We start from the raw sequence: 17,814 nt of genomic DNA on the forward strand, positions 1-17,814 counted from the left end.
TAAAGCTCCAGCTTTTAACAGAATTCCCGTTAATCTCAGTCTCATTAAATAGTGAAGGCCATTCGCTTTAGGCAAGTAACTGCGGCATTTCTATATAGGGTTACCTAAGCATCCTAAGAAGGGCTCCAAGATACACATGCACTGCATTTACAAACAAACACTCACTTATGATGGGACACTTTCAACATACAATCGAGGATAACATGTTCTGTACCTAACTCTACAATTTGTCTTGCCTGAGAGTAATGCACTCTGCCCGAACAGGGAAACCTTAACAATTCCCTTAAATATCTCAACATATGCTCATGAATGAATAAGTGGCCTTTCGCTAAATGATTCGTCGTCCTCATAAGAAATATATTTTTTGGGATTTTTATACTGATAGCAGCTGGCTAAGAACATGTAAATGCAGAGATTTATTGCACTCAGAGAGGCTAGAAGCCAATAAAAGTAGTCTAAATGAGCTTTGTTCAGGTTGTTTGTGAACCAGCAACCCCCCTTGCTTCTGCAACTAAGCTTCTCAGTAATTGAAATAAGGATGCTGCTAATGAAACTAGAAACTCCTACAACACTCAGATACACAGCAATACCTAAGCTTTTCATAGTGTCTGGCATCTGATCATAAAAATACTCTTGGATTCCTACCATTGCAAATACATCCGCTATGCCAAATAGCACATATTGTGGAAGCAGCAGAAAAATGCTCAAGGGAATTGTTGCATTGGGCAGGTCTATCAGTCCATTGTCCTTTGCTACCTCGATTCTTCTAATCTCTATCAATGCAGCAACAATCATTGATATAATGGAGAAAAACATGCCAGTGCCTATCCTTTGCAGCATAGTTATCCCCCGTTCATTCCCTGTCAAGTGCCTTGCAATTGGAACAAAGATGCGGTCATAGACAGGCACCAGTAGGAGAATAGATAGGCTAGTAAAACATTGTAAGCTAGCAGCAGGGATCTCAAAATGTGTTCCAATCTTTCTATCCATTGTGCTCCCCTGTTTTGTGAAAAATGTTGAAGATTGTGCAAAGACAACCCCATACATTAAACATCCCATCCAAATTGGTAACAACCCAAGAACATCTTTCACCTCTTCAACCTCTTGGACTGTGCATAGTCGCCAATTGAAGGTTGTTTTGCACTCATGGTCCAACTCATCATCAACTGTAGCTTTGTCGAGAAACCTGGAAAATGAAGAATGAGGATATCCATCACAAATATCTTAGTTCATCTAAAATTGAACATAACGGAGTACAACCCACAAGCAGCAACAACAATAAGACTGAAATAAAATAGAAATGACTTAAGGATACACTATACCTTACACGTGGTCGGGAAGTCGCCATATCCTATACTCTATCCTTAAAATAAATTGCCAGTCCTCTTCGTACAAGAAGATTATTTAAATTACCAAGAGTTTCAATGTTTTCCATGTCAAATGGCAAAACCACTGTGACTCCAATAAATTGGAGTCATGGCATTGGCCACTTTTAGCAATGTCAAACAATTTTTGTGGCAATTATTTCCTGTAGGTTTGTACTAATAAATGCAATATAACCAGATGTAAACTGAGCAAGACAAGAGAGGAATTACCTAAACTGATTAGTACGCAATTGCGGTCTTCTTGGCCCAAAAATCAAAACTTCTCTTTCTTCAATGCGAGCTACGTTATTTTCTTCCTGATAAGAAGTGGAAACGTTCCACTTATAAAATGTTGCAACAAAGACATGAACAATTCGAGTAAGAGGACTACCACCAGGCAGTTTATGCCGGTAAAATCTTGTCCCACACAAGAAGATAAACAGTGCTATTGCCATAGTCACAGCAGGAATGCCAAATCCTAGGCCCCATCCGATATCGTCCTGAATATACGTGAGTACAGTGAATCCCGTAAGAGTACCAATGCAAATACCAAAATACCACCAGTTAAAGAATGAACTCTTATACTTATTCTCTTCCGGGTCATCCTCATCAAACTGATCGGCACCAAATGCTTGTAAACAGGGTTTGAAGCCTCCTTGCCCCAAAGCAACCAAATAGATTGAGAAGAAGAAAATCCCAACCTGCTTCAGACTCGTCAAAGAGGCGGACAAAGTGACCAAAATAAATCCCTGTAACAATCCATCTCATGTAGTGTTTATTAGTCAGATTCCATGCACAAGATTAAGGCAGAAAAAGAACAATTATTTTCAAACCCTACTGTCCTTTTAAATAGGGGTTCAATTCACCCAAATATAGCAAAATCTTCCTGCGTCCATCAAAATTTGTATGAATCCACTGGGAAACTAATTATACAGATACAGAATTATCCATTGTTTAATGCTAGGGTCATGCCGGTAAATCCTGATCAACCCTACAAAGGGTTTGTACTTCAAGGTAGATTCTTGGAGAGTAAGGTTCTCGATGCCTTTAATGGGCTGGTCCTGCCTTAATAAGTCCTGAAGCAATCAGGTAAGGTCTTGTGCCAGTAATATGAGGTGTAAACTTTACTGACTGTTTAACTGTCCAAGAGTGTCCCATTTTTGTGTGGTCTGCCCTAGCCGTATGGCATGAGTTTCAAAGGAATAAAGTTCGGTGTAAATCCTTGATGGTTTTCATGGAACAGCGATTTGTCACAATTGGCACCTAAGCCCAACGAAGTCCACTTGTTGTATTGTATCTGCTTGGGGTATGCTTCTGAGATGACTTGGAAAAAAAGGAAAAGGAAAAATAAAATACTAACCATCAAATATATGACAGATGAGACGACAATAGTCCAATAACGACCCAAATATGAATCTGCAACAAAAGCCCCCAGGAAAGGAAGCATGGACGCCACTCCTGACCAGTCATTCACATTCTTTGCAGCAGTAGCAGTACTCTCACTCAAAACATCTGTGAGGTAAGTCACCAAGTTTGAATGTATGCCTGTAAAGGCAAACCTCTCTGCTATCTCCACTCCTGTGAAGAAAATGATGATAAAATATGATCACCAAACACAAAAGATGTTACACCATTTAAGAGTTGAATGTGTGAGAGATAATTGAATTCATACCAATGATAAGAAGTGATGCTTTCCATCGTCCAGTGTGATCTTTGCTAACAGAGCGTCCATGGAGATCCACTGATCCGTCTCCTACAAAACCACTGGATGATGATGGATGATGGTCTTCCATTGAATAATTCTTTGTAATAATAATGGCGAGAAGGTCGTTTTAAGGGCACCCACGTTGACTTTTTAAGTTACTCATTTTATAGGTATGATGTTCCAGTCAACCCATAGGTGAATAGTGCTACATCCAACAGATGGCTACAAGGTAAACAACCATAAATGAAACCTTAGAATTTACATTTACTTTCACGGGCTTCCCAAGTAAGCTCACCCTAAACCTTATCCTTACATTTACTTTCGCAAAATTTCCAAGTAAGCGTCCCGGGCTGTTATAATCACCGGCTCTGCTTTTCCGTGAAGCTTTCTGCAACCCTAGCCTTCGGGTTCGTCCTGTGTGTCTCGGATCTCTTTCCTCAGCTTGGTTACAGGTTATGCTGCTCGAGGCCTCCTTTTTTTAAGTTCGTGTTTCTTCCCGAAAAGGGTTCTTATTGCTGGTGCAGAGGCCTCTAATGGCTTGAATAAATCTTTAAAAGGTGGGAGTGTTCCAGAGCGCCTCGTCTCACATGGATACTCTTGAATCTGTAATTGAACAGGCAGCTTCATCTTGGCTAGGAAGCTCTGCACCACGCGGTATTCTAGAATGTTTACTGGCGATTTCAACGGTCTTTGGCCACTAAGCTCCATAAGTGGATCTCCCAGGGTTGGAAGCCATTTCTTTGTGATGAATCTTATTTCTTATTTATCATACTGTCCACCAGTTTTTGTTTTAAAGAATTTGTCTGCGCTGAGAAAAGATAGAATCCTCGAATCATCCATTCTGGCTGGCCCCTGGTTTATGGGCCTAGGAGGCTTTTGCATGAATGGATACTACACTTTTTCTGATTCCTTCACTGTATCGGTTCGCCTCCGAATCTACGTTCGCACTTGTGGGGCTTCGAATCTTTAGACTCTAGACACTGAAAAAACTGACATCTTGTATTTGGCTTCGTCAAAAACACTATGAAAAACCTGACATCTTGAATGAGGAATGAGCTGGCAGGTAAGATCCCAAAACAAAAATGTAGTATGGTTGGTGGGTGACTTAATTGTAAAGGGAAAATTGGACCTGACTTTTGGGGTTTGGATTCTTGGAATACATGTGCAGTAATTCTACTTATGAATATGGAAACAAAACATAATTTATTATTAAATAGAAGGGTACAGAAAAGCAGCATTACTAATTGTAAAAATGACATATTTATATGAAAAGCAAAAATTGGACTTAGAAAATTTTATAATTTTATATTTTTGGGTAGGGTTGGAATTTGACGGGTAAATTGTTCGTTACAAGGTGATTTGTCTGTTAAATATAGTTCAAAATTTTACAAGACCGTCGAAGTTTTTTGTTGAAATTGTGAAAACTAGCAAGAGAGGTGTGAAAACCGTCAAATTTGATAGGTGGGTCTGTTTTGAAATTCCAACCCTGCTCTCGGGGAGGGATTAAATTTGAATAGAAAGATTAGAAATGAATTCAATTGAATCATTTACTTATAATTTATATATAAATCATATAGATAGAATTGACCGGTGGGTCTGTTTTGAAATTTCAACCCGGGGAAGTATTAAATTGAATAGAAAGGTTAGAAATGAATTCAATTGAATTTAAGACACAATTTTCTTTTCATATCATCAATATCATTATTTACAATGAAAATGTTATTTACTCAATCTTTCAAAAAGTACAATAGATTTTGAAAGGAAATCAAAATATAATATTATTTTATGAATATTATTGTAATCTCAAATTTAAAAAACAACAAAAACTATATAATATTATTTTTGTTAGCAAAAATGAAAGAATACTAATTATTTAGCATTGAATTTTTTAAAATAAAGAATCATATCTGCATTGAATCAATTTCAATACCTAGTGCTTATTGTAGTGTCTTCATATTAAGTAGGTATAAAGAAGACACACCTGTAATACTCATAAATGCAAGCAAGAATATCAAATAGTAAATGCAAGCAAGCCATGTACGCAATAAATACAATCAAGTGGAGTAGGAAATAAGATCTACAAGTGGAGCCATAGAGGATTCATAGGCACCATTTGTAAATCCAAACCCCATATGATAGAGATTTGATTCTAATTGGAATTCTATCTCAAAAAGATTCACCGCAACCAAAGCTTCTATAATACATCTTACTAAGATATAATTTCAATATATAAATGATACATGAATGCATAGGTTCCATAACAAAAAGATCTTAATGTATAAAATTAATAATATTTCTTTTTTAGGATTATTATGATAAGGAGAAAATTTGTTAATATTATTTGTTTTTTTAATATGTTATGGTACATAGAAAATGATTAATAAAAAAATTATAAAAAAACCTTTTAATTAAAAATTCATAAATAATTTTCATTTCAAATTTTACAATTCATTTTTTTTATTTTATTTACATAAAAAATAATTTTATATTTTATAATAATAAACTCAAAAACTCAACCAAAAAAAAGCAGCAGCAATGACAACTTCAAATTGGGAACCCTTAACCCACAGACAAAAGCATAAATTTATTTAATGGCATAAAAGCAACGCCACCGCTTGTAAAAGTGGCATGTTCATATAAAAAGGGAAATCAATGAAGCTCAGGGTGATAGGGATAAAAAGGTAAAGTCATAGTACATTTATCTGATTTGATTGTTTTTTAAGATAAAGGAAAAAATTGTTTTTACGTGGAGAAAATAATTATAAAAATTTATGTTTTAATGAAATTTTAATAAAAAAAGGGATAGATTTAATGCACGAAGAAACACATTTTTTTTGTAAATATTTAAATTATGTAAATAAAAATATATATTTAATTTTATTTTTTTTAAGTGAAAGAGGTTACATTATTTTTAATGTAATATTATTATAATGAAAAGGTTAAATTATTGTATCAAAAAGTGTATTGTATATTAGGGAAATGTATAATTTTTTCTATATTCAATTTCAAGTTAATATTGTTTTTTATAGATCAAACCCGCGCGCGCTGCTCTGATCCGCGGAGCCGAGAGTAGGTTTGCCGCCGCCAAAGTTCTTGGACGCAGCCATGAGCGGACCTGGGGGTGGGGAGTCCGCTCCCACCCCTCCATTATCCTCCGCAGATGCATTCAGAAGACTGTTAACGCAGAAAGGGAAGAAGCAACAGCACATTGAGGTGCCGAAATTCATAAAAAAGCTCGATGAAATACCAGAGATAGCACTTCCAGAGGAACAACCGATTAAAATTGCTCTTGCGTTGTCTGACAGAGGCCTGGTAGGGCAGTTTATGGGCCGATGGTCGTCCACTAAAACCACGGACGATTGGATTCAGCGAAACTGGAGACCGCAGCTGGAAAACAATGTGATTTGTTATGCTGTAGGACGAGGCTATTTCATCTTTGAATTTACCACCAAAGAAGACCGCGACCTGGTATTCAGAAACGGGCCGTATTTTATGGGAAATCAGGGGCTGTATCTCAACAAATGGAGTCCTGATTTTGACCCATCCGTCGATGTCCCCAAGGAGGCGCCGGTCTGGGTTCGTTTACCCAATCTCCCTCTTCACTGTTGGAGCTATCAATCTCTGCAGAAGATTGGTAATGGGTTGGGTCGATTCATTGACAAAGCTGATCACAAGGGCCAATATACATGTGCTAGAATCTGCGTGGAAGTCGACTTGGAAGCCGGGCTACCAGAAGCGATCAAACTCAAAGTTGGAGAATGGCAGCACTACCAGAAGTTGGACTACGAGCAGCTGCCTTTCAAATGTCGAACCTGTCATGAGCATGGACACTTCCAGAGAAACTGCCCAAAAGCTCCAACAGGGAACACAGTTGAAGAAGAAGGATGGAAAGAAATCAGAAAGGGAAAGGCTGTTCCAAAGCCTCCGGGACAGAACATCTCCGCTCCAACGGGGAAGCCTCACTTCAACCCAAAAACCGCTGCTGCTTCTAAAGATGGATCCCCCTCTGGAGAAAAGGTGGATGATAAGGAGACCCAAGAGGAAACCGAAAATAAGGAGAAACAAGGGAATGTAAATGAAGTAGAACCATCAGTCCCCCCACCCGAGGAGTGTCAGAGGGGAAATGAAGGCAATGAAGAACACATTAGTCTAGCCTCAGACTCTGAGGGAGAATCAGAAGAGAGAGATTCTGAAACTGACAACTCGTTAGTCACTCCAATCAAGACGACTAGAGGGCGGAAATCCAAGAAGAAACAGAGAGAGGAAGAAACTTACAAAGATGTCCTCCAAGGCTCCCAAAAAACTCTCAAATCAATGATGAATACCAGATCTGGGCGCAAGAGTAACAAGGCTCCAATAGGAGCCTCATCTCCCCAAAAAAGTAAATAATGAAATACGTCTCCTGGAATTGCAGAGGTTTAGGTAGCAGGTCGAAAGAGGAAGCCCTGAAAGATATAGTGAGAATATACTCGCCTGAAATCCTCCTCATCCAGGAGACAAAGCTGGAGGATCTTTCTCTCCTCCAATCTAGTAAAGTTTTTTGGAAAAAAGGCCATGGAAGAGCGGTTAGTGCAAGAGGCGCCTCTGGTGGAATAGCCACCTTCTGGAACAGCGCCATTTATGACTTTATTCAAGAAAAAAGCAGCCCTCACTGGCTCTTCACTCAGCTACTCCACAAGGATTCAGGTCAGCAAGTAAGTATGTTTAATGTTTATGCTCCTGTTTTTCCAAACGAGAAAAAAATCTGCTGGAATTCGCTTCATTCATTTCTTTTAGAGCAAAATCCCGAGAATATCATCATTGCAGGTGACCTGAATGTCACCCTTGCTCTTGATGAGAAAAAGGGAGGTTCCATTGTCAGGGATCCTGCCAGAGAATGGGTTGAAGACATAATGCTGGGCTGGGACCTGGAGGATATTAAACCTTCTTCAGGTAAATTCACTTGGTCCAATAAAAGAATAGCCCCCAATCACATTGCTGCCCGGTTGGATAGATTCCTTGTCCACTCTTCTTTCCTAACCTGCGGTCTTATGGCATCCTCTAAAATTCTCCCAAATCTCACCTCTGATCATAAGCCCATTCTTCTCGAGCTTTCCCTAGATTGCAATCTTGGCCCCATCCCATTTCGGTTCAGCCCTCTGTGGATCCAGCAAGAAGGCTTTCAAGAGGTGGTCTCCGACTCTTGGAATAGGCCCGTCCATGGTTCTCCATTCTTTGTCTGGGAAGAGAAAATCAGGGTTCTAAAAAGAAATCTTAAAGATTGGGCTAAAAGACTGCAATCCCCCACAGCCAAAAGAAAAGAAAACCTAAATAGGCTTGCTGCTCATCAGCTAGATATGGAGCACAGTCCTGTTTCTCAAAGTCTGCTACTAAAAGAAGTCGAGCTCCAAAAAGAGGTTCATAGATCTAGCAGGGAGGAGGAAGAATTTTGGCGACAGAAGTCTAGGAACCTTTGGCTGAAATCCGAAGATAAGAACACCAGCTTCTTTCATAAGCAAGCGGAAGCCCGAAAGAACTTCAAATCAGTCTCAGAGATTCATTACCAAAATACTGTGATTAAGGATTTCGAAGGCATCAAGAGAGCTGCATATTCCTTCTACCAAGATCTTTATTCGGCTCCTGAAGAACCAGCTATTGATCCCCATTCCTATCCGATCGATTTAATCCCCAAATGTGTCAAGGATTCGGACAACGCCATGCTGACAGCTCCGATTAGTATGGAAGAGCTAGAGGAGGTGCTGAACAACATGGAGCCTGATAAAGCCCCAGGCCCAGATGGGTTCTCTGTCAGGTTCCTTTTGACTTGCTGGTCAACAATTAAAAAAGATCTATTGAGGATGGTCAGAAAATCCCAGAATTGTGTAAAGATAGGCGGTGGCATCAACTCAGCCTTTCTCGCCTTGATCCCAAAAGAGAAAGGCGCCACTGATTTCAGTAGATTTAGGCCAATATCCTTGTGCAATTCCAGTTATAAGTTGGTGTCCAAAATAATAGCCAACAGGCTGAAAAACATTTTGCCAGACATCATCCCTGAAAATCAAGGCGGTTTCATAAAAGGAAGAAAGATTTTGGATAACATTGTGCTGGTCCAAGAAGCAGTTCACTCTAGTTGCCAAAGAAAGGAGAAAGGTATGGTGATTAAGCTCGACTTGGCTAACGCATTCGATAGGGTGAGACATGAATTTCTGTTTGTTGTGATGAAGAAGCTAGGCTTCTCAACAAACTTCATAAACTGGGTGAAAGCCTGTATTGCCTCACCTTGGATTGCGCCTTTGGTCAACGGCCGTTCTTCTAACTTCTTCCAAGCTTCTAGGGGCCTGAGACAGGGATGCCCTTTGTCTCCGCTCCTATATGCAGTCCAGGCCTCGGTGCTTAGTTTCCAATTAGATCATAACCAGCAAAATCAAACTCTGCCTGGCCTCAGAACTACTCACAAGGTGAAAGACATTAATCATGCCCAATTCGCCGACGACACTTTGCTGCTTGGAGGAGCCAGCATGATCTCTGCCAGACACTTCAAGAGGGAACTGGACATTTACAGGTTGATCTCGGGCAGCAAAATCAACTATCGAAAATGCTCTATCTATGGCTGGAACTGTTCGACCAAAGAGCTGTCTGACATAGCAAGACTTTTAGAAATGGATGGAATTCGAAACTGGGAGTCATTTAAATACCTCGGGATTCCAATCTTCAAATCTAAGCCTAAAGTTGCTCACTGGCTGCCTCTGCTTGATAAGATAAAGAATAGAATCCAAGCTTGGGGTGCCTCTTGGCTGAACAATGCAGGGAAAGTCATCCTTTTGAAATCGGTCCTAATAAGTATGCCTCTATTCCAAAACTCTATTCTCCTTGCCCCAAAAACCTTTCTCAGTAAGCTAGATAGCCTGTTGAGAAGATTTCTGTGGGAAGGTGGGAATAACAATGATAGAAGGATCCATTTAGTGAGCTGGGAAACTCTCAAGCGACCATTTCTGGAAGGAGGCCTCCATCTGCGCAACTTGGCTGCCCAAAATCTTGCTTTGGGATCCAAGATTCTGTGGAATTTAGTCTCTGGAAACACTAGCTGGAGTAAAAGAGTTATTTGGAAGAAATACTTCCAAGGGCAGCGCTTGAGATGCCTGGATAAGCCTCCAAGAATGCTAAAAGGTTCACCAATATTCAATCTTTGCAATGCTGCTAGGGAGCAATTCAGCCAACACCTTTATTGGATCCCTGGTAATGGAAGGAAAATCAAAATCTGGGATGATTCGATCTTGGGTGACCAGCCATTGAATCATGTGGATGGTCTTGCAAACATCAAAGATTGGCTTCAGTCTTGCAATCTGCACACATTGTGGGACATCTCGAATTGGAAGGAAGCTCCTGATAGAACCTGGGATGGTTGGAATCTGGGGGAGGTCCCCATAATGCTGCAGGGGGAAGCCTCTTTACTTCTAGATATGCTCCAAGGTAAATCTCCTTCAAAGGCCACTGCTAAAGACAAAAGAGGCTGGGGATCCATCTCTGGCCATTATACTGTTTCCGAAGGTTATAAAAGAACTATGGCTGTCCCACATGCTCCTCCAAATCCAGCCCAATGGAAATTTATATGGGATTTCCCAGCTCTTCCAAAAATCGACTTCTTCTGTTGGACCGCTGCCCACCAAAGCATTCTTACCAGAGATAACTTGAGAAGAAGAGGGATGGAAGGACCTTCCAGATGTCCACTCTGTCGGTCTGATGAAGAAACTATCAGTCATCTGTTGCTGCTTTGCCCCTTCGCTCAAGAAGTCTGGAGGGGAGTTATGCTGTTAGAGCCAACTAACCTTGATCTTCCAGATAACATCCCTGCCCTGTTCAGAACTTGGGCCAGCTTATCTCCCTTCTGCCTTAAAAATAAAAGTCTTCTTAAAACCAGCTGGATGTGGATCCCTAAATTTATTTGTTGGAAACTTTGGTTGGAAAGGAACAACAGAATTTTTCGAGAAGAAAGTTGCACTGCAATAAGAGTTATCTCAAAAATAAAAGCTTTGCTGGGCGAGGCATTGGAAGCCAATACTTCATCAAGGAACGAAATGAGTCTGCTCAAAGAAGAGGAGAAATGGTTCAAAGAATTGGTTCCAAATCTGAAGGAAAGGCCCTTTCATCCTGTTTCCGTACATGCCGATTGGGAGATTAGACTGGAAGAACAAGAGTTCATCAAGTGGAGATCGGCCCTGGAAGATCACTGTTTATTCTTCGATGGGGCCTCTAAAGGAAACCCTGGGGTTGCTGGCAGTGGTGGAGTTCTAATGAGTCCTGGAGGTTTTCCGGAGCTGAGATTTCATTGGGGTCTGGGAACTGAAACCAACAACAGAGCGGAGGCTCTAGCATTATGGCAGGGGCTGACACTGGCGATTAAAAGAAATATCCTTTCTCTCTCAGTCTTTGGAGATTCAAGACTTATCATCCAGGCCATGCTACGCCCTAAGACCTCCCACCAGGTTCAGTTAGCCACCATCATCAGAAAAATCAGACTATTGCTGCCCAAATTCAATAAAATCTCCTTCTTCCATATCTTAAGAAACCTCAATTCCCAAGCTGATACAGAGGCCAATCTCGGTGCCCTATGTTCTCGGAGATCCTTGGTGGTTAACTCAACAGAATCTTCTTGTTTCATTCCTTAAAATTCCTGTTGTTCGATCCTCCTATCCTCCTTGAATTAAGGGCTTCCTATTCCCCCTCTTTCCTGCTCCTCGGGACCTCTGTTCAAGTAATCCGACAATTCAAGCCTGATATCAGTCTCCGTTTATTGACCTCTGTTTTCTGTTTGCTCCTGCTTCACAAGAGCCCTCAAAGGAACCTCAAGGGCGCATCCCAGTTTCAGTTGGATCTTCTCCACGCTCTCTATCCTGAAGGTTTGGTTCAGCATAATCAGAGCCTATCACTTCCGGAAAGCAGCAATAGCGGTTCTACCCAAATCTTGCGTTGGGGCTTCCAGCTGATGAAGCATTCTCCCCAAATCGCGGTCAATCAGGTTCCTATGCCAATGACGCCTTTTGGATCAGCAATTTAAAGATCCGCAGGAAGATCAATAGCAGCGATGTTCTGTGGCACAGTAAGCTCAAGCTCCGTTTGAAGTCCTATGGCATTGTGCGTTCTACAGCCAATACTAAGCGACCCTATGTCAAAGTCGACGTTGCTTACTTCTCCGTCTCAAAACACCGGTTGGACCAGCAAATCTCCGGATTAGAAGCGATCAATCTCTGCACCACTAAGAATTCCCCAGTTCTCTGTCTATGAATCTCCAGAATTGTAAAAGCACGCGGTAGCTTGTTTACCGCCCAAATAAATCTAACCGTTACTGTCAAAAAAAAAACATTGTTTTTTATAATAAAAATAAAATATTTTTTAAATAAAAAATTATAGGTTTTAATTTTATACTGAAATTATCTGCATACGAATTCTAAAATTGTAGAAAATAAACAATGGCAAGAGCATAAAACATAAAATAGCAAGAGCATAAAACATAAAACAGATATACACAGAGATTTTATGTGTGTGTGTGTGTCGAAACATCCATAAACCTCAATCCATTAACCCTAGATTAAAACATAAACGTAGTTCTTTTGATTGGATCTACAAAATACCATGGGCAGAAAACCATTATGCCGAAAACCATGTGCGAAATCCATGCCCAAAACCATAGGTAGGTCCGCCCACCTAATATAGGGTCCAAAAAAATATCTTGGGGCACTGCCCCGGACCCCATGCAAGGGGGCTACCATCCCCCCTCTAACCCCCCGCTTCGACCCTGAGGCTAATCGTGGAACGAATATAACACACACCCAACATTCTCCCACTTGTTGTTTTCTTTTCCACATTGGGGGTCACATGAGAGCTTAGTAATTGGTCCACCCTTGCAATGCCCATTATTTCTCTACACCAAGAAAACTTCTCAATGCTCACAGACTTTGTCAATGCATCTGCAGTATTCTTCAAAGTGTCCACCTTTACCAGCAACACATTTTTGTCCTCAACCATATCCCTCACAAAGTGATACTGGACATCAATGTGCTTTGTCTTTGAATGATAAGCAGGGTTCTTTGCCAAGAAAATTGCACTTTGGTTGTCACGGGCTACCTTATAGCTCGTTGTACTAACCCCATACTTGAGCACAATCTCTGCAACCAAGTTGCTTCCTTGCTTGGATGAGTGGTTGTCATGTATCCTGCCTCTGTAGTTGAAAGTGCCACTACAGACTGCCTCTTAGTCATCCAACTAACTGCACCTCCAAATAGACTAAACACATACCCATTTGTAGATCTTCTCTGATCCAGATCTCCAGCCCAATCTGCATCAACAAAGCCACAGATGTCCAGAAATTTGTCAAATGCTGGTCTTCCTTGACCATAATCACTAGTACCATGCAAGTACCTGAAAACCCGCTTCATTGGTGTCCAATGCTCGTTCCCTGGTTTTGGCATAAACTTGCTCAATACTCTCATTGCATGTGCAATGTCTAGTCTAGTACAAACCATTGCATACACTAGGCTACCGACTACACTTGCGTATGGAACGCAGGACATGTCCTCTTCCTCTTATTGTGTCTTGGGACAATGTTTAACAGATAACTTTACACCTACAGGAATAGGAACCTTCACTAGTTTACTATCATGCATATTAAACTTCTGCAGTATTGTCTCAGCATACTTCCTCTGATTTAACGAGAGCTTCCTCTTTGTCTGATCTCTTTTAATTTCCATGCCCAAAATATAGTTTGCAGCACCAAGATCTTTCATGTCGAATTTGGAGGACAATCAGGTCTTCAAATCCTAGATAATTTCTTTGTTATTTCTAATCAGCAACATATCACCCACATACAAGACCAAATAAATAACACGGTCACCAATTAATTGAAAATACATACAGTGGTCTGCTTTGCTTCTGGTGAAGCCAAGTCCCCGTATAAATGTATCAAATTTCTGATACCACATCCTTGGTGACTCTTTTAACCCATACATAGACATTTTTAACCTGCATACCAATTCTTTGTTACCCTTCTTCGCAAACCCTTCAGGTTGCTTCATGTAGATCTCTTCTTCCATATCCCCATAAAGAAATGTTGTCTTCACATCCATCTATTCTACCTCAAAATCAAAAGCAGCAGCAACATATAAAAGTAATCTAATAGAAGCTACTTTGGCAACAGGAGAAAAAATATAACCAAAATCAATTCACAACACCTGGGAATAGCTTTTTGCTACCAACTAAGCTTTGTATTTCTCCACCTTGCCTTTTGAATTCATCTGCTTCTTAAACACCCATTTGATTCCAATGGCTTTCCTTCTAGTCGGCAACTCCACTAGATCCCAAGCCTCATTTTTGTCCAAAGATGCCATTTCATCAACCATGGCCTCTTTCCAAAGTATACCATCCTCTGAATCTATTGCCTCCCTCACAGTTCTGGGATCATCATCAGTAATAGATAAAGCAAAATTTGAAAAGAAAGAAGATGGACTATACCTTTCTGGATTCCTTCTTTCTCGAATTGATCTTCTCACAGCTAGAGTTTGTGGTTCTTCATATTTTGATTCCTCTTCTACTATAGAGTCTGATTCTTCATCATTTAGCTCAAACTCTATCTTCTCAAGTTCCTTTGGTATGACTTCATGCTTAATAATATATTTCACCTCTCTAAACACCACATCTCAGTTGTACACAACCTTCATTGTTTATGGGTTCCAAAACTTATAACTTTTTAAACCATCCTTATACCCAATAAAGATGCACCTTTCAGATTTAATATCCAACTTGGTTATTTTCTCCTTTGGAACATGTACATATGCATTACAACTAAATACCCTCATATGTGTAAGAGATGGTTTATTACCAATCCATACCTCATGTGGAGACTTATTCTCCAACGTTGATGAAGGTGATATATTAACTAGATAGCATGCAGTCTCCACCGCCTCGCCCATAATTCTTGTCCTAACTCAGCACCACTGAGCATGCTTCTTTCCTTTTCCATCAACGTCTTGTTCATTCTTTTTGCAACTCCATTTTTTTGAGGTGTGTATGGAGTAGTCTTATGTCGTGATATACCACACTTCTTATAGAACTCTTCAAATTCCTTCTTGCAGAACTCTCCACCATTATCTCTCCTCGGCACCTTTATCTTCTTTTGTGTCTGGTTTTCCACCAAAGCCTTAAATTCTTTAAACCTGTCAAAGACTTCAAATTTATTCCTGAGGAAATATATCCATGTATTCCTTGAGAAGCCATCTATAAATGATACATAGTAAATAGACTTACCCAGTGATGGAACAGACACAGGTCCAAACACATCATTGTGCACAAGCTCTAATATTTGTTTCGCCCTCTTAGCACTATAGGGGAAACTCACTCGGTTCTGCTTCCCATATACACAATGTTCACAGAAATCAAAACCTAAAGAGAAATTAGACATACCTTCTACCATACCATTACCATGAAGTATTTGAAGCCCCTTCTCTCCAATATATCCAAGCCTTTGATGCCATAGCATGGTCTTTTCTCCGGAGACCACAAGGTTTTCTGCTCCACTTTTAGGAACCACAGAACTTTTGCACCCATCAATAGCAGTGCTACCCATAAGTTTGTAGAGAGTTCCAATCCAAACTCCCGGCATCAATATCAGTGCTCCCTGAACCATCTTGCAGGTATCTTTCTCGAACATTGTTTTTACACTTGCATCATCCATTTTGCTTACAGAAATTAGATTTATGCTAAATGCATGAATATGCAGAACACCCGGAAGTGTTATAATCCTTCCACCTTGCAACTTCAACTTGACTTTTCGTCTCGAACGATTCTAGTCTTCCTACCATCCCCTAAGAAGACATCACCACCATCATATTTCTCATACTTGTAGAACCACTCCCTATGAGGAGTGAAGTGAAAAGATGCACCTGATTCAATTAACCATGCCTCGTGATCTACATGTATACTTGAAGAAGAAGCCAAGTACACATCCCCACCTTCATCTGAGGTGGTTTTCGCCTCTCCAAAAGGAGCATCATCAAATCCCTTTCCTTTCTTAGGAGCTTAGATCTACAGTCCTTTTTGAAGTGTCCTTCCTTCCCGCATTTCCAGCACACCTTTACAGGTTTTCCTGGAGATTTATATCTCCCTCTAGATTTAGATCTCCCACTCGGGGACTTATTTTTGTCTGTTCTGAGACAGTCCTCGTGCAAACAAGGCATCACCATTCTATCCTTCCATATTTTTTCATCTCATCTCTTCCAACAGCAAGGATGAGACTATTTCATCAAACTGCAAGGTAGTTGTATTGTTACCTATTGCAACAACTAGATTATCCCACGAATCTGGTAGAGAACACAAAAAACTGATGCACTTATCTTCATCTGAAATTTTAATATCAACAAATAATAATTGGCTTACCACAGTATTAAGGGCATTCAAATGCTCACTCACTGAGTCTCCATCCTTCATCCTCAGGTTATACAACTTTTTCAACAGGAAAAGTTTCTTCACCAGAGACTTAGATTAGTACAAAGTCCCTAACTTGTCCCACAAAGCCTTCATCGAAGCTTCCCCTGATACATTCAACAATATTGAATCTGAGATACACAACTGTATTGTGCTCTTTGCTTTCCAATCCAACTTCTTCCAATCTTCATCAGACATTTTCGTTGGTTTAGTACCCGGATCTACCACGATCCACTAATTTTTATCCACCAGCAAGTCCTTCATCTTGAGTTTCCATAACTCAAAACTCTGAACATTAAATTTCTCAATTTCTATATTTCCATTGCTCTCCATCTTCTCTCACCACAAGAATCGATCCCGCAGATCTCCCACTGAACAGGGTCTACCACAGGCCCGAGCAAAAAACCCATCAGCAACTAAGGCGTCCCCTTGAAGTTGAAATAGCTTTGATACCAAATGTAGGTTTTAACCTTGTACTGAAATTACCTACATACGAATTCAAAAAACAGAAAATAAACAATGACGAGAGCATACAATATAAAATAGATATAGAGAGAGATTTTCCCCTGGATCCCAAAACCGGGACTATCAGGTTGATTTTTCATTATATTCTTTTCAATGTTACAATACATATATATACATGTCAAATCATCCATAAACCCCAATCCATTAACCCTGGATTAGAACATAACCATAGTTCCCTTGACCGGATCTACAAAATACCATGGGAAAAAAACCATCATGCCCAAAACCATGTGTGAAATCCATGCACAAAACCATAGGTAGTTTTTCCCACCTAATATAGGGTCCAAAAACAATTCTTGGGGCATTGCCCCAAACCCCATGCAGGGGGGTGGTACCCCCCGATAGGGGAGACTACTGCCTCCCACCTCCCCCACCCCGCGCCTCCCCCGCTGCGTCCGACACAACGAAGACCCCCCGGCTTTGCACCTAGGGCTAGTCATGGAAAGAATATAACACACACCCAACAAAAATAAAATGGACTATAATAAAAAAATATGAATATACATGTGTGTTTAGTTTTAATTAAAAGTATTATAAAACATCAACAATCACACTCTCACCATGTTCACGTCGTTTGTTTTTTAGGAAAGAAAAATTGAATATGTATTCATAATTGAAAGATTGTGTTAACCTATAAAGTTTGATGAGCTTGATTCCCAAAAATATAATGGAATATCCCTCAAAAAATTGATCTTCTAAAAACCATATATCTCCTATCATCATAATACAATAGGATAATACATCAACATTGAGGGGAGTGTCAAAAAA

At 40.1% G+C, this 17,814-nt stretch overlaps 1 protein-coding gene across 1 annotated transcript in view; it reads right to left on the reverse strand.

Annotated features, from left to right (window-relative positions):
* Window positions 1-303: 303 nt before the first annotated feature.
* The window catches only part of LOC149177413 (uncharacterized), a 45,627-nt gene continuing 28,116 nt past the window's right edge, over window positions 304-17,814 (reverse strand). The window contains exons 5-8 of the mRNA XM_089421738.1: window positions 3,037-3,187; window positions 2,725-2,942; window positions 1,596-2,113; window positions 304-1,186 (exon numbers count right to left, since the gene is read on the reverse strand). Of these exons, the coding sequence (XP_089277864.1) occupies window positions 304-1,186; window positions 1,596-2,113; window positions 2,725-2,942; window positions 3,037-3,187 (1,770 nt within the window). The remainder of the gene's footprint in view (window positions 1,187-1,595; window positions 2,114-2,724; window positions 2,943-3,036; window positions 3,188-17,814) is intronic.

This window comes from Pinus tabuliformis, chromosome 4_1 (assembly GCF_031772625.1).
Source record: "Pinus tabuliformis cultivar Carrire ecotype Pingquan chromosome 4_1, CPIR1, whole genome shotgun sequence".
Classification (NCBI taxonomy): Eukaryota; Viridiplantae; Streptophyta; class Pinopsida; order Pinales; family Pinaceae; genus Pinus; species Pinus tabuliformis.